The sequence below is a fragment of the Anabas testudineus genome, chromosome 16 (assembly GCF_900324465.2).
Source record: "Anabas testudineus chromosome 16, fAnaTes1.2, whole genome shotgun sequence".
Taxonomy (NCBI): Eukaryota; Metazoa; Chordata; class Actinopteri; order Anabantiformes; family Anabantidae; genus Anabas; species Anabas testudineus.
Genome location: NC_046625.1, coordinates 14,679,439 through 14,704,979, shown reverse-complemented (window position 1 = coordinate 14,704,979; position 25,541 = coordinate 14,679,439). Strand labels below are relative to the sequence as shown.

The 25,541-nt window shown below is 39.4% G+C and overlaps 1 protein-coding gene across 1 annotated transcript in view; it reads right to left on the bottom strand.

Annotated features, from left to right (window-relative positions):
• Window positions 1-25,541, bottom strand: part of col14a1a (collagen, type XIV, alpha 1a) — a 102,181-nt gene that overhangs the window by 30,559 nt on the left and 46,081 nt on the right. The window contains exons 23-33 of the mRNA XM_026371267.1: window positions 22,833-22,949; window positions 20,222-20,368; window positions 18,380-18,454; window positions 15,744-15,883; window positions 12,440-12,563; window positions 7,038-7,181; window positions 6,596-6,760; window positions 6,330-6,368; window positions 6,041-6,179; window positions 4,185-4,327; window positions 3,469-3,578 (exon numbers count right to left, since the gene is read on the bottom strand). Coding sequence (XP_026227052.1) covers window positions 3,469-3,578; window positions 4,185-4,327; window positions 6,041-6,179; window positions 6,330-6,368; window positions 6,596-6,760; window positions 7,038-7,181; window positions 12,440-12,563; window positions 15,744-15,883; window positions 18,380-18,454; window positions 20,222-20,368; window positions 22,833-22,949 — 1,343 coding nt within the window. The remainder of the gene's footprint in view (window positions 1-3,468; window positions 3,579-4,184; window positions 4,328-6,040; window positions 6,180-6,329; window positions 6,369-6,595; window positions 6,761-7,037; window positions 7,182-12,439; window positions 12,564-15,743; window positions 15,884-18,379; window positions 18,455-20,221; window positions 20,369-22,832; window positions 22,950-25,541) is intronic.

Below are 25,541 nucleotides of genomic sequence, written 5' to 3'. Positions count from 1 at the left end.
CTGTATACTGTGTGTTTGCATAAAGAAGCATCTGCTGTGCTGACAGGCAACTTAAGTGAACTAGAGGGAACGTATGACGGAAAGGATGTTTACAGATCATTAAACCAAAGTATGGTAATAAACAAAAGCAGTTTTTGACCCAATTTCATCCATATTATGAATCATAATACATTAATTGATTTCCATGTTCTGTCTGTTAGTAAATGATTTGATAAGTGACCATCAAATAGATTTGTTTTGTCTTATTGAAACCTGGGTGCAGCAGGAAGAATATGTCCGAATATGTCTGAATGACTCACTGAATTCTCAGACTTACTATGTGATTTAGTTCTTAGTGCAGATAAAGTCATTATAGTGGGTGAGATGCTGATGATAACTGCCTCAACGCTGCATTTAATTCACTATTAGACTCAACTGGCTTTAGTCAAAATTCTGTATACAGTTATATTATGTAAGGTCTTAAACCTGACATGATATGACATAAACTTGTCTTTGGGATTATTACGCAAGTGGTTAAATTAAAAATGAAGCTAAAAGCACAGTTTTGGAAGTAATACTTAATAATACCTATTAGTTAAAAAATTAACTAATAATAGGTACTAGTTTCTCTAGTTCACCGTCTTAAATTATCTACTGTAGCTTTCCACAGTTCCCTGACATGTCATATAATACATATAAGTTGTTTATCATATATCACCATACATAACAGTCTCATCTTCAAGACTGCTTCAGTCATTTCAAATCTGTCCTTCAAGCAGACTGAACCTTTTTTAGCTGCTGCTTTTGTGTTTTTTATTATTATTTTTATTATTATTATTATTACCAACACGTGGAAAGAGATTTATAATAATCGCTTAAGGGCTAATTAATATGCAGTGCATTTTAAATTGCACTTTTAAATACGTTTGGTTTCTGTAGGCTAGAAGGATGCCAGGCACTAGGGAGATGTCTAAATTTTTACAGTTTATTTTAATGTAAGGCACTTAATTATTCTGGGAGGTAAAAAAAAACAAAGGGTCCATGTTCTCCCACAGTATAATGACCAATGTACGCGACTGACAGCAGCTCTGGCTTCTCCTGTCTATGTCTACATCTCTGCTTTGTTCTATATTTTTCTCCCTGTACGTCTCTTTGTGTCTCAAACTCACTGTCATATCGATTTCTTCCTTTGCTCTCCTTTCCCACTCCTTCACCTGTTTATGTTTCTTGTGTTTCTGTGTGTGTGCACGAGCGCGCGCACCACACTCAGCAGTGACAGATCCTGCTGGGTATTCCTGCTTTCACAGTATCTTCATATGCTAATCCTTTTTATAACAGACACACAAACATGCGCACGCACAATCCTCTTATTCACTTGTCTTCCTGTCTAAACGGAGATGAACACTTCGTCTGGCCAGGCAGTCTTCTGCATCTGTTTCCTCCCTCAACATTGTCATGTTCTCCAACAGAAAGACAGGAAACAATAGAGAAGACAAAAGGCAGTGAGAATGATGGACGGCTACTCCCTGACATTTTGAGAACTGAGATAAAGGAAGACATAGTTGGTGGGCTGCTGTTTGGTTTGTTTTCAGCAGAAATCCACCGAGTTTCCCTGTAAAAATAAAGCAGCAACTCTACAGCTTATAAAAACAAAACATTGTCTATAAGGATTTAGCCTGGACTCAATGATGCGCTCCACTGTTTCTAGCCATTTGTCAAACAAATGTTAACCATCTTTAAAAAAGTACAAAGACAATTCATGCAAATATCAATTTCCATCAACTTAATTTAGGTAAATACACCTTTTGAAGCTAATTCAAAGGAAATCCCCCCGAAGACAAAAGAATTGCTTAATATTCAGCAGGCTGCTCTAATTATTTGTGTCAGCTAATGTTGGTATTTTGTGCCAAAGTGTTTTGCTATGTGAAGTAATCTTTCACTGAGCCTGTTGAGGCCAAAACGGCATTCTTCATTCAGTGAAAGCATTTGCATCCCTATTTATTCCATAATTTCTTTTTTCAGAAAACACTTTCTTGTCTCGGGTGAAAAGAAAATTGTCTTTCATTGAATGAATATCATCAAATTTCTCCTTTTCCATTCCATCAGACTAATTCGATACAACATAATTTACATAGAAAAATATTTGGATAGGAGCGCAGTGATTAGGGGAAATGGGAAATGTCTTCGTCAGAGAATCAGTTTAGAGGACAAAGTCCTTCGTCCCTGGAGGTCCGGTCTGAGTTCAATGGTGAATAGAACTAACAACAAAATCGCTAAAATTATAACTATCACAATTCTCACACAAGATCTTATCATAACTACTTTGTGGCTGCAGTGTTCAAAGGCAGGTATGCTTCAGGTATCAAAAATCTAATCACAGACAGCTCATGAGCTGTGACCAACGTGGTTTTACATGTTTTGTAGCCCATGCTCAAGATTTCGTGTTTGCCAAATGCAAATATTTGAGCATAAAACTACAATCAGAAAGAAAACACAAATTATGCAATTTGTCCTTTGAAAACTGTTGGTGCAGAACCGGGCCCCACTGTTAGTAGAATTAGTGGTTGTGGGTGTTTATGTTGTATTGATAGAAAATAATGTGAGAGAACTCACTGCTGTCATACATGCGTTGGAGTCATTTTTGTTGGATTACAATTGAATGGTACCGATTAAAATTTCACAAACACGGGACTTCGATGCTTGAGTAATATATTGATAATTCTGTATGCTATAAAATGCCTAAAACACTGCTGTAACTTCATTATCAGAGACCACAGAGAGAGAGAGAGAGAGAGAGGGGTATTGAAAGGTGATGAAATTTGCAGTTTCACTCCCACTCTGTGCACTTCAGTAGTTTAAAAAATAAAATAAAATGGGCGTAGAGAGAACAGTGGAGAGTGGGAGGGAGAGATGGGGGAGGAGGGCTATTACCATCAAAACACACACACACACACACACACACACACACACACACAGCAGAAGTGTTGACAGGACAAGAAAAAAAAATTCCAGCCCGAGAGCCACTGGAAATCCACCCAACAGGCTCCACAACTTCAAAAACATCAAAATAAAATTCCTCATTTTTTTGTCTCTTTCCCAGTTGTCTGCTGGCGAGCTCCCTGTTCCCTCCGTTTCCTTCTATCAGTGTGAACCTTATTTTGCAAGTGCCGCAAACTGGCAACTGTAGCAGCTGTGAGACGGGCTCTCTGAGCAGAGTAAAACTGATTTTGAAGTGAATGATTGGTGTTGAAGTGGTTGTAGTTCTAATGGACTTGGAACAACATGGTAGCACAGACAGGACATCCAGAAATTACGCTGCAATATTCAGACTAACAGATCAAAACCCCAGTCTACATTATACTGTTATAAAACAGCAAGCAGCAAGCCCATTAGCATTAAACTGTGACCAGCAAATGGGTTTACACTGGTGAATTCATTTTTTGCATTGAAATTTCAATCAGCATACATAAGACAAAACATAAGACAAACCTTGTGGAAGCTACCATGGAAGAGTTTTTTTATTTCAGGTCCCTCAAAGGCAACAGTCTGGAAATCTCCTTTGTAGTCGTAATTGAAGAATGTCAAGGTTTTTCTAGAGTCTGTGGGAGGACAGATGATAGAAAATGTTGACGTTCACATCAAGTAGATACTTGTCACGTACACACTATTGTCTCTGTCTTCTGTTGTTAGACTCCAATTAAGAAGAGTTTGTGCTGATAGTATTAGCAGCCACCAACTTTGTGTTGTGCACATATAACACTTGACATTTTATTATAATATTTTATATCTATTACACAAAACTCTGTATTAAAGCATTTAAGGATCAGCACCACTAAAACTGAAGTTATGGTGCTTTCTCAGACTGATGTGTGTGTGTTTCATTCGGTGAAGGGTTACAAGAGAGCAGCTCACAAAAGAGCAGCTCATGTATCTCCAACATTTTAATGAGGATTGTGGACACAAGGAAAGATGAAAACGTTTCTATTCGAAAGGTATGTAGGCCCAAAAACGCAGACGTACCTGAGCTTTAATTAGGGACTCTTTTGGTTCCACTTCTAAAATCTGCTGCATTATGCACTGTCATGGTTTATTTGGGTGCACCGGGAAGCAGCGGTAGCACACATATGCTGTTTTTACACTTGTCATACTGTGGTGTGTTATGATGCAGGTGGAGTAAAAAAAAAAAGTGACCCATTCAAACTCACTATCCAGGATTAGTCCCACCAAGGGCTTGTTTCCTTTGTTCAGGATTTCCCACAATGCAAAGGGCTCCAGCGGGGTCTCAGAAAGTAGGCGGAGCATCATAGATATGGTGTAGTCAGACGGTAAACCTTCAGGATGAAGATACCTGGTACACACATTGAAAAAAAGACACACACACACACATACACACACACACACACACACACACACACACACACACACACACACACACACACACACTGTGAGCTTAGCTCTGCCCTAAAGGCATAAATCTACCATTCTTTGTCGAAGTGCAATTTGCAGCTTTACAGCTATTGTGAACGCTTTTACAGTGCTTTCGGCTGCCTTACACTTTGAGTGCCACACTCTTCTCGATCAGAGAGTCTAGCTTTTTTCGTGCAACTGCCTCCGAGCACTTCAAGTTTAAATCATCTCAGCTTCGACTTTTCGGAGCACTTGTCAATGTCACTTTTGACAAACTGAACCATCACAGAACAGAAAGCTGAATTTAAAGCTGGTTGACAACATAAACTGAGAAAAGGCTCCTATGACATCACAGTATAAAGACATTACAGGGGCAGAATTGATAGCTCTGAGTGCTCCTGTGAAGTTCTTGTATGTGTGGGCTTTATATGTATATATAAAGTATACAAGGAGCCAAATAAATGAAATTTAAAGTCTATATTAATATGTGGAAAGCATGCAAACAATGTGCAGCCTGAGTTTATTTTAGAGTCTGTTCATTATAAACTATGGACCATTCGACGTCCCTGGTGATAGGTGCAGTAAATGTTAATATTTGTTTATTTAGCATCTGAAATTGACGCTTCGCTTATTGCATTACCTGGCAGTAGGAATTACAGGGATTAGTGGGAACTGCATGTCTAATATATTACTCCAACAAACTGCTGAATGGATTTTCTTTAAGTTTCTACAAAAAATGTTTTAAAAGGTTTTTAGTTTAACTTTGTAAAGTGCATGTTTTTAAATCTGATAAATGGGTGTCACCTCGGGTCCAGCAACAAGATATGGAAATATGATCTTTTGTTAATATTATTATAATGGCGAAACATATTTAAACACAGACAAAAGGCACATATTTCACAGTCTTCAGGATCAGTACTTGTGGTTGTTACCAATGGGGACACACCACATAACATAACACATCCCAGATGTTATGAACTTGAACCCTTGAGTGCTATTCAGATGAAGAGAAAAGATACTTGACATGTTTGCTTTCATGTTAGTTATCCAGTGTTTTCCTATCAGAAAATCAAGTCATTTTCTTTGGATGAACTGTTGACTAGTTCCAGGATCCTGTGTGCATGAAAATTCAAAGGGTTTGTGTCCTGCTGTCCACTGACAACAAGCTCTCCGCATGTCCAGAACAGGAGGAGAGACACACTTGGCAAGCAAATATCAGAGGATGAACAGCATAATAGGCTCAAAATAACTCAGTATGATTAGGGAGCAGGATTTAACAGCATGCACTGTATTCAAAATAGAATTTTTACTACATATTATTTCTGGTTATGATTTTCACTGCTAAAATTAATGTGTCAGTGTGAGTGATTTGTGGAGCTCAATCTTCATTCTAAACTTGTGTATTTATAATTTTGTTGAACTGTCTGTATATTGTTATAGTGAGATTTCTAATTCTAATAATTCTAATATTTAGTTTGTCTCAGTGATATTCATGGACATATAGCAGCTGTGGTGCACAGCTTTATTAACTGTCAGCGAAAACTGGCTTCCTAAAAGACACGTACAAGTGTTAGTGTGGAAGGAGGTGGTTTTCACAACTTCTGCAAAGTGTTCTTTTTTCACATTTCCTTTCCTCTTTCCACAAGTAACTCACTTGGTGGGCTGTGACACCATGGCATCACGGTGCAACCTGTAACATGGGAAGCTGTTGAATGACCCCGGCTCCAGAGAAACCCCAGGTATGGTGCTGTACTCCTTCTCTACCAGGCCAAACATCTCCATCATACGGAAACCTATAACAGGCAAATCACCATCATTACCTTCCTGGTGTTTACAATCAATGCAATCACCAAAGCTTGCACTGTCATTATGCTACTGCCATAATCATCATTAACGTCCTGTCCAGGGGTTTGATGGAAAAGGGGGTTTATTGAACGTCTTACCTGCCATTGTGTTACCACTCATCAAAACAGAGGGACAAGCTGCAAGACAGAAAGGAGTCTATTACTTCACCCATGAATTCTCAACAATCAAGTAAATGCCAATCTTCGTCTGTGCACTAACAATCCTCTTTAACTAACGGACTTTCTCAATCCTCTTTTTGCCTCCTTCACTCCGTCTCCCTTTCCTCTGACTTTTCTGAACTCTTTTTTCCCCTCCTGGTCTCTTACTCTATTCTCTGTTTTAAACATGATGTGATTGTACGCACTGGCAGTAGCAGCCTCGCACACAAAGGTAATGAGCTGTTCTTCTATTTTCTTCACTGCGTCCAAATCGTCCACAAAAAAGACGTGTCTGTCACTGGGCTTGCTGGCGATATTCACCAGTTCTCCATAGTCAGCATCCGCAAAGCCAATGGCAAAGATGATATAGCCTGAGGAGGCAATTAAACAAGAGGATTCATTACCAAAATAAAGTCAGTAGAAAAGGTTAAAGTTGCCTTATGTAACACACTGTCAGGGTTAGTTTTTAAAGCAATAGTTGAATTCTTTAATATATTTTAGCAGAAAAATCTGAATACAGTTCATAAAGCCTCCAGCAAGTCCGAACATCTGTCTTCGAACTTGCCTGCTGCACCAATACACACTTAGTCTATTAAGTTTATTATTTATTAACTAATGGTTATTTTTGTTATGTTTTATGATATGTACCCTCCATCTGCATCTCCTTGGACACTTTGTTGACATCATCTTGTGAGCGTCCATCAGTTAAAACAACCAGGACCTTGGGAATGCCCCTTCTGGCTCCACCCTCAGGGGTGAAAATGGACTCTTTCACATGTTTGATGGCCCGACCTAAAAAGGAAATACATTATTTAAGACAGCTATATCTTTGCCTCTGTGTGTGTTTATGTTTTACAAACTACCTGCATGTGGACCTTGTTTTCCATTCATTTGCCATTTTAAAAAATAAAGCATGTGTCAGCATTAGCAAAAGAGCAGAGTTGCACTGACTGAATCCTGCTAATCGTTATTATCCGTTTCCAGTATTTGATCCAGTGACTGGCTCTTTCACAGCAGTGTGACTAATAATGTCCAGCCATAGTCATGTAGGTGTGCAGCATGGACATTAAGATCTGTCATGTATCACTGTTAACCTGCTCATTATGTTCATGCAAACCCTGTTAGCTGCAGCTCCTGCTTTCGCAGTCGAAGCTTTCTACTTTCTACTCGTGTGACATTTAACATTGTTGACTTTACCAAGATTTAATCTTCGTGGATGTTTATTAAGGGGAGATTAGTTCTTTCAGCAGAATCCTCTTTGACGCTCAGTTTATTTGAGAGTTCACTCACACAGTACAAAATCACAGAACGAATCATTTACAGCAAACTGCTGTAAATGATTCGTTCTGTGATTTTATTTTTATGCTGTTGTGAAATGAAAAAAAAAACATTGCTTTGAAAATGAGGCTGGATGCTTACAAATCCAATGTGTTACAAAGGTGAATGCTTTGGACTTCTCCTACAATTTTCCCATATATATAAATAAAAAAATCTTTATTGTTCCATTAATATTAATAAAATACATTATTAAACAGTATTACATAATAATGAATGACCTAAAAGCTCCTGAAGCCACATTTAGGTTAAGTGCCCACTAGATTTAATGTCCTATATGAGATCTAAACCAGAGAGATAAGACAAACTAATATGGAAATGTCTCAGTCCAGTCAATGAGTTTAAATTAGAAGAGCCTTTGACAGTGTACGGGGCACCTGCTAGCGGACTTAATTGGTCAATAAAATCTGTCTAGACAGCTTTAAAAGGTTTCGAGAACTGTGTGTGAATGTACTGCTGCTTTATGTCTATTATGTCCTTCAAGCCCTCAAAAGATATGTAACTTTCAAAAATGTTTCTCTCCTCTTTCTACTCACCCCAACCAGTCAAGGCAGATGGCCACCTACCCTGAGCCTGGTTCTGCTGGAGGTTTCTTCCTCTAAACGGAGTTTTTCCTCTCCACTGGTACTTGCTCAAGTGGGATTGTTGGGTTTTCTATATAATTCTGTATACAGTTATATTTTGTAAGAGCTTAAACCCTGTAAAGTGCCTTGAGATGACTTCTGTTGTGATTGGATAATTACTGCAAAGATGAGCTTTTTCACAGTACAGTATATTGGCAACAATTTGTGTGCAGGTATAGTTATTTAGCACATACAAACCAACGAGCACAGCCCTCTAATCATCATCACATACTAATTTTTATTTAATGTCAATATTTGCATACTGTCCATCATGATCTGCATTAATAGTTCATATAGTTCATCTACTAATCTCCACCTGACCTTTTCATAATTTAATGCACAATCATGGTCATTAATCCTTTCAATTCTCTTTGTCTTTTTACAAGTTCTCCTCTCATTCCCCGTTGATTCCAGTGTTATTAAGAGAGGGCTATCATGGAACTTGGAATTAAAGAAACAATACCAAGAAGCAGTAAATTGCCCCTAAATTGACCATACAATGATTTTACATTAAAGATCATGTTCTGTAAATGGTTCTATACTGATGTGTATAGTGGAAGTACCATAAAAATCCTCTCTCTTTCAGTTTCTACCCAAGCCAAAACCCTCAGACCACATCCTCTCCTCTCGCAACCCTTTGTTTTTTTTTATGGATCTGTCAGTGATGACAAATGACAGAATGCTTGGCCTGTAAAGTGTTGTGTTGTCAGATATGTGTCAGTGATGCATCTGTGTTCTGTTATCATGCTGGGCAAGCCTGGAATTACAGCAGGTAGCCAGGCATGAAGTCAGACACAGGACAGAGCAAAGGAGAGGGAAGATGAGAATGAGGAAGACATGCTGGTTAGGTGGTGAGGAAGGAGGGGGAAGGGTAGGATGGGACAGAGGGGAAAAGAAGAAGAGATGTGTCAGATGGGGAAAATGAAAACGTGTATCAATACCTACAAAAAATGTTTAAGGTTTAAAACCAGTCATATTGATAATCACTTGATCACTGTGCGTGAAGCAATCTATGCCAGGTTGGATTTGGCCTTCTGTCTGGCAACAGTTTACCAGTTTTGTCAACGAAGGAGCGGAAACAATATGAGAAAACACAAATAGCTGAAATCATTTCTCTCTCTTGTTTCAGCATCCAAAGGCTTGGTGAAATATAACAATATAATATAATGCTTTTTCTCTGTGCTGCCTGTGGAAATCTGTCTGATGAGATTGTAATATTCTCTCTTACTTATTATGAACCGAGCAACAAAATCCTCAGCTATTTGGAAAAGTACAGTAAGTTCCTCATGAATTGGAGAAAATGAATAATCAAATGCATTGTTGAAAATATACAATACTGTAGATTTTGAATATTTTTTAAATATGTTTTACTGGCTTCTGTGCATACACAGACAGGACATACACCTCAAACGCTCTTTAACTTTTATAGACAAGCAGTGACGCCCAGTTCCTCGAACTGTATGAACTGTACAGTGTCAGAGATTAGCATAGTTACCCATATAAAGCATGGTTTTCAATCTCAAAAGACACACACAAACACGCTCTCATATGAATATATACATACATATAATGCAGATAAAGACTATTACACCAGCAGCTACGCTGAATCAATCATTCCCCGAGCCAGTCAGAGTCTCACTAATGCCTTAATGAATAAATGCATAGTGAAAAGTCAAATCCCAGAGTGTTAGCCTCAACACTCGGAATCCTCAACATGCTCTTCATTCTCATTTATAGAGAGGGAACAGTGGGTATCCAAAAAAAAACTGACTATTGAGTGTTAAAGAAGGCAGCGTCATTTATATACTGTTTATTATATGGGCTACTGACTAGAAATTGTCTTAGAAGGTGAATTAGTACCTCTCCCTTCACCTTACGTAACCTTTGCAGTGCCAGTGAGTACTCATGTTGCTACACTAGTAGCTGAATGGCCAAACAAATTGATTTACACTGCAATCTCATCCAAAAAGTCCTGCAAGTTGTTTAGTCCTACAAGCCGTTTAACCTTAAGAGTGAAATCATTGTGGTTTTGAGTACATTTTAAAATGCATTTTCAAAATGTTTTCTCAAACTTAGGGTCATAGGATGATATAAAGTAAGTTAGCCATTTACAGCAAAAACATAAAAAAGGCATAAAAGTTGTGAGGTTTCTGGTTGGCTTCGGCACAGATGTGTCTGCCAGAGGCTATGGGTTAAAGAGGCAGAAAGCTACAGTGTTATTTGAGGGCTTTGGAGGATTTAGACACAGTAAGGGGTCCTGATGGTGTCTCAGAGGAGTATTTGAGGTTTATAGAATGAAAAAATGGGATAGTTTGGCGTTTGGATACGTCAGTCATAAAGCCTCAGGCCTGAAAGCCAGAGAAACTAGTATTGTACATCTCACTGAATCAGCGGAGTAAGTTGTAATTAAGAAGGTTTGGACACAGTCTCCAGAAGCTTGCATTGCTAAAACGTTGTACATTATCTAAAAATATGTGCTGTGTGGGATACTTGTGGAATAAGAACAGCATGAAGAATAGGAATTATGGCTGAACTACTGGAGAAGATTAATTCCTGCATGTATGTGTGGGTAAGAGACAGGGAGAGGGAGACAGTGAAACTGTGACTCTGCGAGCATTAGGCTAGCCTTGTGAGATTGAGCTACCTCCTCTTTCTTTTTTTTGTTTGGAAAAGACGAAACGTTATGGCTTATTTTCTATTGTTATGTAGACCACACACGTCCACGGCCATATCAACTAAAGCACCATCTGCTGCTACCTTCTCTACCTGTGCGTGCAGGAGTGTTAAGGATATAGGGAAAACAAATTAAATAAGGAATGACACATGAGCGCCCTACAGGGTGTGCGAGGAAGTAAAAGCTCTGAGAGGGAGGGCAGCCTCGACCTAATAAGTGACTTAAAACAACCAAACAGACCTTAAAATCAAGTCTGTAGTAGACAAAACTCTCAGGTTAAAGAAGCTTGTAGGGAAGGCAGAACAGTGGTATGGAACTGAAGAGATGAAAGGGTGAAAAAAAAAGAGGAAGAAAGAAAGAGGGGGAAGAATGACCTTCTTCATCAAACGCACTGTGCCCATTTACAGATTATCAAATTCACACATTGAAACTTAATACATTGGACTTTACCTCTACTTGTACTGCATAAACAATTACTACATTAATCCTACATTTCAACTACACTGCCCGTCGAAAAAAAAGTCACCTGAATTTAACTAAGCAAATGGTTAGGAGCATCCTTTTGGATAATTACTGCATAGATTATTATTTTTCAGCTAGCAACAAGTTATTTAACCCTAATTGATAACGGATTGAGCAGCTTTTCATTCTTCATTCTTAAACATGTTAATCTGTTTCAGAAGGGTCAAATTAGTGTCAAGCAAAGAAAACATCTAAGGATATTGATGAAATTACTGAAACTGGAAGAAGGTCTTGTGGTCTGATGAGTCCAGATTTACCCTGTTCCAGAGTGGTGGGTGCATCAGGGTAAGAAGAGAGGCAGGTGAAGCGATGCACCCATCCTGCTTAGTGTCTACCGTACCTGTACAAGCCTGTGGGGGCAGTGCTATGATCTGGGGTTGCTGCAGTTGGTCAGGTTGAGGTTCAACAATGTTATGTATCCAAAGAAAGAGGTCAACTGACGACCTGAATATACTGAATGACCAGGTTATTCAATCAATGGATTTTTTTCTTCCCTGATGACACGGACATATTCCAAGGTGACAATACCAGGATCATGGGCTTAAATTATGACTTATGAGTGGTTCAGGGACCATGACGCAGCATTTTCACACATGGATTGGCCACCACAGAGTCCAGACATTAACCCCATTGAATCTTTTGGAGGTGCGGTGGTGCTCTCTCTCTCTCTCTCTCTCTCTGGACTCTCCCATCATCAATACAAGATTCTTGGATGAAAAATTAATGCAACTCTGGACGGGAATAAATGTTGTGACGTTGCAGAAGCTTATCGAAACGATGTCACGGTGAATGACGCCGAAATCAAAGCAAAAGGTGGTCCAACAAAATATTAGAGTATGTGACTATTTTTTTGGAAGGGCAGTGTATATTATCCTACATTACTACACTGTCCTGACCTGTCTTGGTGTTTCCTCCCTTGTATCTGATCCTCTGAATAGCTTCCAGCAGTGCCTCCTTGTTGCCATGGGAACTCAGCTGGAATTCTGTCCGAGCATCGTCACTGAACTGAGCGACGGCCACCTGGAGAGCGACGGAGACAGACAGACAAGCGGATTGAGTTCACAACACATGTCAAATTAAACTTGAAAAAAAGTTCAATGCTTCCATTTGCTTAAACTATTTTGCTTTGAGACTTGCTCCAGAGGGACGGTTTATCCCAAAATTCAAACTCTATCACCATCTGTTAACACTCATGTCAGTCACATAATGTGTTTCTATATTTGTATGTGCAGTTTGTTTAATCATCTTCCAACACAAAAAGCAAGAGGCCAAGTTAATCCAAGCTGCTCATGTGACATTATCTGTATGTTATGAAGCCAAATGACTGCGTTCCAAGTCCAAAAATCTAATATTTAGCTCATTATCACGTACAATGTCTTAATTTATTGTAAACTCCAACAAGAAGATCCAACAGATGCCGCCTTTGTTCACTAATGAAATACTGTAATTATACAAATTGTGTGTGTTTGAACACAAAGTGAATTTCACAGATGGAAAAGCTGAACCATACATGCCACACAGGAAGCCAAAATGGAACGTTTTCATACTTTAACATCAAGGTTTAATTCATGTAAGCTGCAATAGGTGACCACCTTTTTTTTTTTTTTACCTGGTCAGTGCTGGTGGTCTCGATATTTTACAAACTGAATGTCAAATTGTCAAACTGGAATATTATAGTATTCTTTTATCAAGGTCTCTAGGTGAAAATGCACTAAAATATATCCAAACTCTGGAATTAAAGCCATAATCAATCTAATTGCCTTACTCTAAGAGGGGTGAACGACTATCATTATCGTCAGACTGCTAATGGTGCTGTTGTTGGCTCAGTGTGGCCCACACTTACCAGCCAACTCTCTCTTTACTGTACAGCCAAGTCTCTCACATTACAGCCAGTGTTTTGCTCTCAGTAGCCTACTGCCAGAGGGTTATGGGGCACAGTGAGGGTAGCAAACTGCTTAACAGCAGACATTACACAAGTGGGGGGGGAAAAAAAGGGTTTAGCAAGCACCTCTACAGAGTGACAAATGAACCTGCTGAGCTCTGCTGACAAAGTGGGGGGGTATGCAGGAAGGAAGCAAAAAGAAATTAGTTCACAATGACAACAGAGAATTACTGCTCCAAGTAAGAGTCTGGCATTACTATTGATGAAGCTGATACATGAAAAACACTCCGAGCTAGTGGAGATGGTAATATTCACTGTTATAATGTGATTCAATGTGTTGCTCACAGTAGATTTTATACTAAGAATCAAATTGATAATGTATTAGTCGGTGCTTGAACCACTTAGTATTTATTCTAGATTTCAATGCCTCTACACCTAACTTGTTAAGACCACAGTACCTGCCAGAAAACTAATGTTTTCTGGCACAAAACACAGTGGGAGCAAATGTTTGGAGTTAATAGAATTTTCCTCAGCAGCTAAAAGTCCTTCCAGAAAGTAAAGTAAAGATTGACTCACTGGGGGTTTAAAGTTTCTTCTCACTTTTCTAAACTTTTCTACAGATATAAAGCTGTGATCATGCTGATTTCTCCAGGGACAGACCAAAGAAATTTGGTGAAATTCTGCTCCAAAGCATCCTCCCAATCTTTGTTAAAGTCAACAGCAGCAGTCTTCTGCAAACAAGAAATGAGCCAAAACCACATGGGTCAAAAGGACAAAGAGTAAAGTAGGATTGTCCAAGATGTATTACTTGGATAAATGTCACCGCATCTATAATTTAAATTTGTGTCTGATATGTAACAATGACAATGAAACAAAGCAAAGCAGGAAGGAATATCCAAGAGTCAGTCATTACATCAAGTCCCTTTCCATGCTTTCATTATAGATGTACTTCAGCCTGTCTCCATAATTTCATTATCTACTCAATGCAGTCTTTCTAGTTTTAGAAAGATTTGAAAGGAAATTAAAACTCTCTCTTCGTCCAGTAGCTATGAGTGAAATGGATTTCAGTATATGAAAAAGGGGCGGAGGGTGGGGTGATGTGCAAACCACTACGATGCTGCATATAGCGTACAGACTTTTTTTTCCACAACATTTCTTTTCTGCTTATATGTTCCTTATAGTCATGTTATTTTTACATTACTATGTTTTTTTCTGTGGCTACCTTGGCTACATCTACAGCATTTTGGCTTATTTGGCATTTTGGTTCATTATTTCGTTTGATTAGCACTACTATATAATTGGGCATTTACAGTATTTTTTACTAGACACAGACGTTTAGAAGTCTTAAATGTGAATACAAGCACTCCAAGAAGACTATTATATTATCTATTACTATTATTCACACCAACGCAGAGATTATCAAGGCTGCAATCTAACAATTTTAATTCAGAATTGTTTCCCATGGTGCATTTGGGAAGTAAGTCAAAGGAAAACTTCCTTACCCACCCATGGATCAATCCACCTTTCACTTGTGCTCACTTGGGGACCCTGAGATACTTAAACTTGTTCACTTGTGGCAGCAATTCTCTCCTAACCCAAAGGGAGCAATCCACCATTTTCCAGCAGAGAACCAAGGCCAAGAGCTGGAGGTGCTGACTCTCATCCCAGTCACTTCACACTCGACTGCAAACCACCCCGGTGCACAGTGAAGGCAGTCTAATAAGGCTACCAGAAGCACATCATGTGCAAAGAGCAAAGCAATGTTGAGGTCCCCAAATCAGACACTCTCCTCCCCCCAGGCTGGGTCTTCAGAACCTGTATCCAGTGACAACCCTGACCTAAAGGCCAACACCAAATGGAAATGTATTTAATTTCCTTCTCAAAATCCACAAAACACATGTAGACGGGATGGGCAAATTCTTCTAACCGCTCCAAAAACCCTGCGAGGTGAAGAGAGGTCCAACTGAATGCGAGATTCACCAACTGGTGAGCCTCCTTTCCAGCACACTAGCATAAGCTTTCCCAAGGAAGCTGAGCAGTGTAGCCCCACAATAAATGAAGCACAACCTCTGGTCCCCTTTCCTCTGCTTCATATGCTGCAGATATGATGATATGACCACAAAGATCATACTCCTTATTAGACATGTAGGTGTACATGTATGAACCAACCAATGCTCATTAGGAGCCACCCAATGCTAACAAACATTAGTGTTTGTTCGGACCTGTCAATGACTAACATAAGGCCACCCCCTCTCCTGGGGTGTTATGCCTATGAGTTTTCTCTGAGGTAAAATTACAAAGGCAACATTACAACTGACCTGGGTGCCATCAGGTCCAATTAAATCCAGCGAACCCATTGTGCTGTAGAGGAAACGTGTGATCTTCATAAAATTGTCATCTCCAATGGACCAGGAGCCATCAACCAGGAATGCCAGGTCAGCCTTGGCCTCTTTACACACTAGACAGATAAATAGAGGACATTCAGCCAAGAGAGATATATACATTTAGTCAGCACATCATTTTGTCTCTACATTTAGAAAGTAATTTGATACAGAACGAAGGTCGGCAGAGGACAAAACATAAGTTGAATGTTAACTGGCTGCCTAATATATTCTGAGTAAATATGCATGAAGCACTGTAAATATATATCCCTCTGGAACTGGGTAAATATGCCCACATCGAATCTCCGGTTTAATCTGCATGCTGTAGAATTTATTCGATTAAACACATAGTCCCAATTCACAGTTTTAAACCTTTTTTTTTCTGACCACAAAAATGTTCTATATCCAGTGTGTTTGTGTCGTTCTTTCCTCCTGTCATAAGCTGCTTAGTCATATTCCTGGTGCAGAGATTTTTCCCTCTCAGGTTTCTAAACGACTCCCGGTAGGCTTATCTTTGCTGCTGTAAAGTTGTCCTGTGGTTTTAGCAGGTTTTTAAACTTCAGTTCTTCACTAAATGCCAAACCCCTTTCCTGACCTTATTGGCCTCCTTGAATTCCTTGGAGAATCCTGAAATGTATCTACACCGTTTGGGGGGAAAAAGGGTTGAAATTTTCAAAAAGCAACTAGCAGGAATGAGAAAATACAATAAAAGAGCAACATAAGAGACGATTGCTTCCATCAAGCAATTTTACAGAACTTCATAAGTGGAGCTTTCATGTTTGCCGGAAAAAGAAAATTTTCATTCTCTCTGTGTTATGATCTGACTTGAACACCCACCACTTTCCATCATTTTCTGGTATACTGCATGTCTTTTCCTCACTGCTTTCTATTGATACTACTGTGTCTTTCTGCCGACACCTCTGTGCTTTCTGTATGCAGCTCTGCTGCTGCTTGTTTTTCCTCATGCTTCCTATCACTTTGATTCATTCTCTTCCTCTTGTTCTTTTTTCTGTCTTACCTTGCCAGCTTTCCCCCCTATCTTTTCAGCTCTGTCCTGGGTAAAGGTTGCCTGTCATTAAAGACTGAGACACTGGTCTAACAAAGGTCAGACGTTTTGACATAAATGCTTACAGAAAGGCTCAGCAGGTGTGTAGACTTGTGTGGGGAGTTTATGCTGCAGGTCTAGCCTTTTAGAGGAGCAACCTTGTATGCAATCTTTCTATGCTTGTTATATCATTTCAAAGGGATCCATCTACACTGAGAATTTGTTCATTTAGCTCTCGGCTAGAATTACAGCTGATCGAGTTTTAAGTGCAGTAAGGGATCTTACTAAAGGACTAAAACGCGAGACCACAACTTCAGTAACATGCAGTAAATGTTTTAATGGCACAATGGGAGTAAAACTAAGAGCAGACAAAATGGCTGTGAGGAATTCACAGATGAGAGTTACAGGCAAGATGGCTGACAACAGTTCAGGTAAATTAATTGCTTGTGTTTAAAGTTTTTAGGTTCAGAGGTAAATACCAACAGTCTCTATCCTGGTAACAGGAGAGAGAGCTCAGGTTAGTAGCAATCCAACAGGGGAGTTCACTGATTATGTGAGAACAATAAATAGAAATGAGACTAACCATGAAGCAAACATGAATGTGAACAAAGGTCATGGATAGTTACCAGTTCTGCCAAGGAGAAAATAAAGCAGGTAGGAGCCGAGATAACAAGTTAAGCCAAGAATTGGGAAAAGTTCATCAACAAGGTGAGCTAAGATTGATTGCAGGGGCAGAGCAGGGTGCATCAGGTAGGACAGGAGGGAGGGGAGGGGATGGGCTGGGATAGGTGAGAGACCAAGCATGCCAAAATGAGGTGACTGAGGATGCTCATGATTGGGGAGGGGAAAAATAGAGGTAGGGAACAGTCAAAAAGCAGAACTGTGACAGTGTCATCTCTGGACATAAAGTCAAGTTTTGATTTCTTATAATATTGCATTTTTATGCAGTTTTAGTCGTATAGCTTTTGTTGTTTTTTTGTTGTTTAAAGTAAATTAGGAAACATCCTATAGTTAGGAAGATCACGTCATGTAGAGTAGCTGTTAATCAGAGGTGCAGCCTATGTGCTGGAACTACTGTCCATTTCTTGTAGTTGGTAGTCGGACTGAATTATGTGGTATATTAAGGCAAAAAAGGCGACTGCACTGGAGCAAAAGCTGAGCAGGAGTCATCAGGTTAGCTCTGCTGAGCCTGAGGTAATGAGATAATAAACCAGGATTAGAGTAGTTTTTCTTTATGTTGGCAGCAACCCACAGTAATCTGAGTACATTTCACACTAAAGTCACTGAGGAGGACAGTAAATATCTTGTTCCCTTCCTGGGTGAGACACTTAAATGGATTTGTGTTGATAACTTCTCTGCCCACAGGACAAGTGGCATATCTTTGTAAATGCATTTCAAGAACTGACAGTGATAAAGTAATTGACATGTGATCACAATCACCATTATCAGAAACTGGAATACTGCAGAGATTATCCACAACACTAGCAAAGCACAATATGACAGCATGTGTTTTTGATTTTCCGCTCACCTTCCTTTGCAGGCGGGATGGTGGGAGGGGGCTCGGTGGTGGGTGGTTCAGGTGGAGGTTGAGTGGGTGCTGGCACTGGACACACAAACACACACAGGGAAACATGACAACATCATCAATCAGGACGGTAGCGACAAGTGGTAGCATCACTGGGTTTGTCTGATGATCACACACACACACACACCCCCAACACCACCCCACACAGACACACACACACACACACACAGAGTGCCCTGACACATGACACACAGCAGTAGCTTGTTCCTATTAAGCGTAACATTTCCTAATCCTCTTCCTTTCTCTGAGAGCTGAGTTGTGGATGTTTACAGAGAAAATGCTTCCAGTGCAATCTGGATTTACAACCTACAGCTACATGAGGAATCCGGAAGCTTTGTTTTGTTCTATTGTTTTACTGTAATTCACTGAGTTACAATAATCAGACTTTATTCTGCTACTTTCTCTCAACATTTCTCTCTTCCCTTCCTTCTAGCTTGAGAAACCAAAAGTACTTTTTCGAATCTAGAATCTGACCAGGAGCTGTTTTTTTTTTTTTTTGAGTCTCAAACAGCCCCAGGTTAAGGTATGTCTAAGTGCCATGCCAATTACTTGACAGTGGGTTCTGTCAAGCCAGGGTATAAGAAATAAATCCCATTGGAAACACCGGCAGCTGCACACAGATAGGGCAAATACAGTACATGATACCAGAAGATATAGTTCCTTCAATAAATGTTTCTTCTGCTTCCATGGTAATATGTTTTTCATAACCCCAACTCAACCTTTTGAGTAGTTAATTATCTATAAATATAGATGCATACAATATTATAGCAAGAAAAATAAAAACAAACCACCACAATCCACAATCTGAAGGACCACAGCAGAGGGTATGAATACTTTTGTAAATGAGAAGTGAGAGAAACAAGTTTTATATATGTAATGCAGTTTTGGAGTGTAGGCTGATTTGATCCATTAAAAATGTAATCTTTACAATGAAGTGCAAAAAGTCAAGGTGTCTAAATACATTCTGAAGGGTGTGATCATCGTATAATATATGATTGTGAACTACCCATGAGTATATAAAGTAGTGATTTCCATCTACACCAGCACAATATTAAAGCTCCACTTACACTTTAATGAGTAGAATAATGACCCCATATTACAGTATAAGACCTACATAATAATTTAACACTCTAAAAGTGGCCATTCTGTATAATGAGCACTTTTAGAGTTTCCTGGTAATACCCATACTGAGAGGACTATGGACAGTGTTTATAAAGTGCACCTGCAACTTTTGCTGAAACCCAACTGAAGCCTCTGAGGATGAACAACATTAGTTTGGTAATGTGTGTGTGTGTGTGTGTGTGTGTGTATGTTTGTGTGCGGGAGAGAGCGAGATGTGTGCATCTGAGGCCGTATCTATCTATAACCCTGGTTGTGAGCTGAGCCCTCCTAGTCCCTGGAGCTGTGCAGGTCACCTCAGCTCATCAGCTGGCCAATGAACTGCAACAGTAGAATCTATCTTCCCAAAGAGAGAGAGTGAAAGGGGGTAGGGAGAGAGAGAGCGAGAGACAGAAAACCTAGTCGTAGTAATGAAAGCTAGAGGTACATTAGAAGAGAAAGTTGCAGAGGTGAGACAGCTGGGTGGCAGAAGGTGAGTGCAGAGGGAGGGGGGTTAGATGGACACATGGGAAAAGAAAGTGATAGTGGACTAGCAATGGAGGTACAGAGTTAGTGTGAGTCATCATCCTTAAAAAAATGTCCTGTGAAACTTAATTCAGTACAAAGGAGTGCATGCCAACATAAGCATGTAGCTATGTTCAATATAGAAAAACATCTGTAACATACGTGTCATGTCAGTGATGGAGACAGGGGGTCCCTCCATTTCTTGCAGCTGTGTGTGAACGCTGATTTGGTATTGGCTGCTGGGAGAGAGATCATAGAAACACTGGCGCGAAGCCCCTCCTCCCAGGCTCACCTCCTGCCTCTGACCATCTGCAAGTAAACAAAGCAAAACAATGACATGAAGGTCAGGTCAAGAGGTATAAAACAACTTCTAAGATCCCGTTTCAAATTAACTTTATTTTCAGAGCACCTGTTTGCTTTTAATTAACATCTATGATTTTAAGCGTAACCATTTTGCTTCACAGTTGGAGGAGTCCCGAGGAGTCCCGAAGTGCTTTGCTCAAGTGCACATTGAGCTCTCAGACGATCCCTGGTGAACGACAGTGTTTATTCTGACAAATTGAACTCGGTTTTACTCATTATAGCACCAAAAAGCAGGATATCAGTTCTGTAGGTAATACAGCTACAAAAAGCATCATTATGTCTACTGAAAAATACATTTATTCACTTTAATGATTTCTTTTCTTATGTCTTTTTCCTTTGGATTGCAGACTGTGAGTACTTTCAACTAAGTGTTTATTTTGAAAATTTGTAGAGGGACAGTGAAAGAAAATGAACGTCGGCATCCAAAAAGCGACAAACTGGAGGAACGCGTAGAAAACAGTCATAGATAATTACGTTTTCAGAAACAGCTGTCACCAAGAGGCTGCTCTTTTCTATCCGGTGTTTAAGGAACTGGTTGGCTCTGTGTGGATTAAACTAAATCTCTAAACTCCAGCTATAATATCCAGCTACTGCTCAGACAGGAGGGAGAGATTGAGATGGATAGAACAGCACAGGAGGGGAGGAAGACAGAAATCTTCCTCCTTCTTCCTTTTTGCTCTTGTTTCTGACAGTAAACTGTGAGACTCCCACACATTCAAAAAGAAGTAGCTTTTATTTATGTCTACAGCATCTACAATGTTTTAGCTTCCCATTAATTTTAATAAATAGTAATCTTCAACTATATATACTGGACTAGGCACTATTTGATATTGTCCTTAATTAATAGCAGATGACATTGTGACTTAACAAACAGGTCCACCTGTTAATAATGGCTCCATTCCATTTAGTGTAGTTACCGACTGCTGCAGCACCTCACATTTGTGTTATAAACTAAGTCAAAATGTGAAAAACCACACAATAAATACCAAAGAAAAATTTCCATATATGCGTGAGCTCTCATCTTCTCATATTCCCTTACATAAAACTTGTTGATACAAATGGTACAACTTGTAGATTCAACTGAGCAGAGTCACGTACCCATCTTCTAAAGGGTTTTAGTCTAAGTGTAAATTGACGCTGCATCTGGTTCTGTTTCTTACCGTGTGACCTTTCGAGACACGATGACATTTACAAGATAAACTAAAAAAGAAATGTACACATACAAAAGACTCATCCAAAATTCAGGAGCCAACTGGGTCACGCTTTTACTTAATTGGGGATAAACAGTAATCTAGATGTCATTTCACAATACTGTGGGAACAAATAAAAAGAAACTTAAATTTGTTCACTGTGAATAGTTTTAAAATGTCCTCTTGACAGTTGATTCAAAGTACAGGGACAATAAAGGAAATATAACAAAGCCTTTTTAAATTTTGATTTACAAAGACTATTTTTATTTTTTATTTTCCCTACTCCTTTGTTTCCTTTCTCCTCTTTTCTTTTTAATAAGGTAGTGATGTAATAAAAAACTGCAAAAGGTCATACTTGTGGTTTTATTCCTGACACGTTGACATGAGTTATTCTCAAAGCCGTTCCCCTCCATGTCATTTACTGGAGAGTGATTGTGTTGATATCCTATGTCCCTTCCCTTTAGCAAACAGAGTGATTTATGAATATACTGTATAATGTAAACCGCTACCATGTGAGAATGGCAGAAGCATATAACCCTTATTTCCTCGGAGGTTCACATCAATATGATTCCAGACGACTGTGAAAGGTCCATGTATCCACCATGTGAAACCATGACACACATGCAAAAGTCCTGATCCGACTTGTTGTTCTGATTATTATAAATAGACATAAAGACATTTTCACAATGAAACAAATTCAGAGATTGGAGTTGAATCCAGCCACCTCAACAAATATCAGAAGCCTAGTAAAACTTTTGATTTACTAGGCTAAATTAGATTCCAGTCACTTTACTGGCAAAAGTTAAGTTTCTCACAACGTGGGTCGCTGAAACATTTTGGGATGACTGAAGGTGCACACAGAAATGTCGAGGAGAACATTTTACTGTTACTGTGTGTCTCTGCTTGTATCCAAAAACACGTAAATTAAGATTTCTATAGAGATGTTTGGTTTTTTGATGATGCAGTTAAAAGGTGGTATCCAGACCACATTTCGGCAAGCTCATGACACTTAGTTTGAACTCAGCAGATACATCGAACAAGTCAACATCTGAAGTGAGCTCACGCACAAAGAATAAAACTAATCTCTAAGCACTAAATCAAGAAGTGAACTCACTTTTTCACCACACTTGAGAACTGAGATCAGGCCTGGCCCACACATTCACATGGAGAAACACTGCCAACCCAAACACTGCCATACAATTTTCTACAAATACACTTACTCAGAGTGGACTGTATGGAGGCTCTGTATAATGTGGCATGTAGCAGAGGCTGCCACTGGACACACATGCTGTTGGGACGCACCTGGTAGACTGACAAGCCAGAGACGCCCAGGAACACTGCAGAGAGATAAACAGAAAGGAAGAAACGGCCAATGTGAATGATCAGTTTTACAGATTAATGTACAGGCAAGCCCTCTCTCATGGAGTGACATTTAATTACTAAATCTATCAAATGACGAAGGAACATTGTGCAATATTCACTGACGCTACAATCTATGTTACATTCGATTTGAGTGTAGCAGGACTGTGCATAATTTCAGTAGCAGAAAATACAAGTTAAAATTTGCAACACTGGCCAAACTATTAATTGTCCTTTCACATAAACTGCAGTAGTGCAAATAATAACTCATATCTAACAGTAGGATTCTAGATTTCACCATCTGTTTGTTCCCAGATTTTCCAAACCCCTCCAACCTCCTCAATACCTTGGTATCTGACAAGCTGTTGCATTGTTTCAGGTTTTTTTTTTTAAACCATAAACAGCCCTTTTTCCTCAGGTATGCTCCACCATCCAGCGCCTCCATCCACCAGGCGACCTAACACCAACTGAGAGACTTGGCTAAATCGCTAAAATGAGGGTTAGAGCAAAACTGCCTGTATTATGCACTAAATAAACAAGTTAAACATGACATTTTTGGTCAGCTGACATCTGATAAATTAATAATAATGACATACTTTATTGATCGCCTTGGGGAAATTATTGTTTGGACAGCTGCAGTAGATATCGGCACTACTGTGAGGTTTCGGTGTCTTGTCCAAGGACACCTCGACATATAGCCAGGAGGAACCAAGAATCGACACAATAACCCTGGGGTCTATAGATGACTGCTCTACCAACTGAGCTAACTGCCAAAGTGTAAAAACCTGTCCTTGTAGAAATACTGTATAAGTATGTAGTTCCAGTTACAACATTCAGTTGGGTAGATGTTCAAATAAATCATAAAGTTACAAAAATTAGTAAGGCATGAAGTTTTACTGTCTTATGGAAAAACAATGAGCCATGATGCAGCAAAATGCAAAACACCACGAGCAACTTAAATAGCTGAAGCTCGTTTGGCTGTGAGATTTCAGTGTACCACAGACGAGCAAACCTCCCTGGAGCAACTCTGGCTTCTGTTTTCCTCACTCTGTATTTCTCTCTCTCTCTTCCTCGTTCTGTCCCCCTTGTTAGCAGAATTTGCTGATGATATACAATAAACTTGGCTCTTGCCCCAGTAAATGGATATTTTTTGCTGGGACCATATGGCAGGTGCCTTATTTTAAATACTAGTGAATTATGCATTTGACAACCCATTATTCCTGTCAATAATATGCAAAGTCACACAAACTGTCTCTCATATTATACATACACACATATGCAACATGCACAGATGTACAATACATGAACATCAGCACATGCATATGGATATGTGCAATCATGTACAGGTGCACACATACAAGTATACATAGTGTTAGGATGCAGCTAAATTAAAACCCACTCTATTTGCAAGTCTTCAAACCTGATGCCAACTCACTGTTGACTGCAAGGGGTCAAGAATGATTTCTGTTTTGATAGACTTTTGTATGCAGGAATAATCAATGCATGTCTATAAACAAACAAAAACACTGCCTATAAAAAAGTTCATCACCTGGATTTAACTAAGAAAAAAGTTAACTGGATAATTACTGCATAGATGGTTATTTTTCAGGTGGCAACAAGTTTTTAAACCCTAACTGATGCAGTGAGTAGCTTCTCATTTCTTAAACCACCATGTCTGAAGACACATCCTGTGGTCGAGGAAAAGATGTTGATCTGTTTCAGAAGGGTCAAATTATTGGCTTGAATCAAGCAAAGAAAACATCTAAGGAGATAAATTAAAACTGGGTTAAGAACTGTCCAGTTGAAGAAAGTCATGTGTTCTGATGAGTCCAGATTTACCCTGTTCCAGAGTGACGGGTGCATCAGGGTAAGAAGAGAGACGAGTGAAGTAATGCACCCATCATGTCTAGTGTGTACTGTACAAGCCTGTGGGGGCAGTGCTATGATCTGGGGTTGCTGCAGTTGGTCAGATCTAGGTTCAGCACTGTTACAGTATGTAACCCAAAGAATGAGGTCAGCTGACTACCTGAATATACTGAATCACCAAGATATTCCATCAATGGATTTTTTTCTGCCCTGATGGTACAGTCTTATTCCAAGATGACAATGTCAGGATTCATCAGGCTAAAATTGTGAAAGAGCGGGATTCAGGGAGCATGACACATCATTTTCACACATGAATTGGCCACCACAGAGTCCAGACCTTAACACCATTGAGAATCTTTGGGATGTGCCGGAGAGGACTTTGAGCAGTGGTCTGATTCTCCTATCATCAATACAAGATCTTGGCAAAAAATGAATGCAACTTTGGACGGGACTTAATGTTGTGACATTGCAGAACCCTATTGAAAGGATGTCACGGTGAATGTGTGCTGTAATCAAAGCTATTTCATGCAGCAATATATTAGTGTGTGACTGGTTTTTTTTGGATGGGCAGTGTCATCAATATTTTGATGTGATGATTTATACCACCTTACTTAAGTGGAATCATGCAAAGACAGACTTAAACTAATCTATCTATCTTTCAGCTATGGTGATTCATACGGAGATACTGTGACTGGAGAAGACTT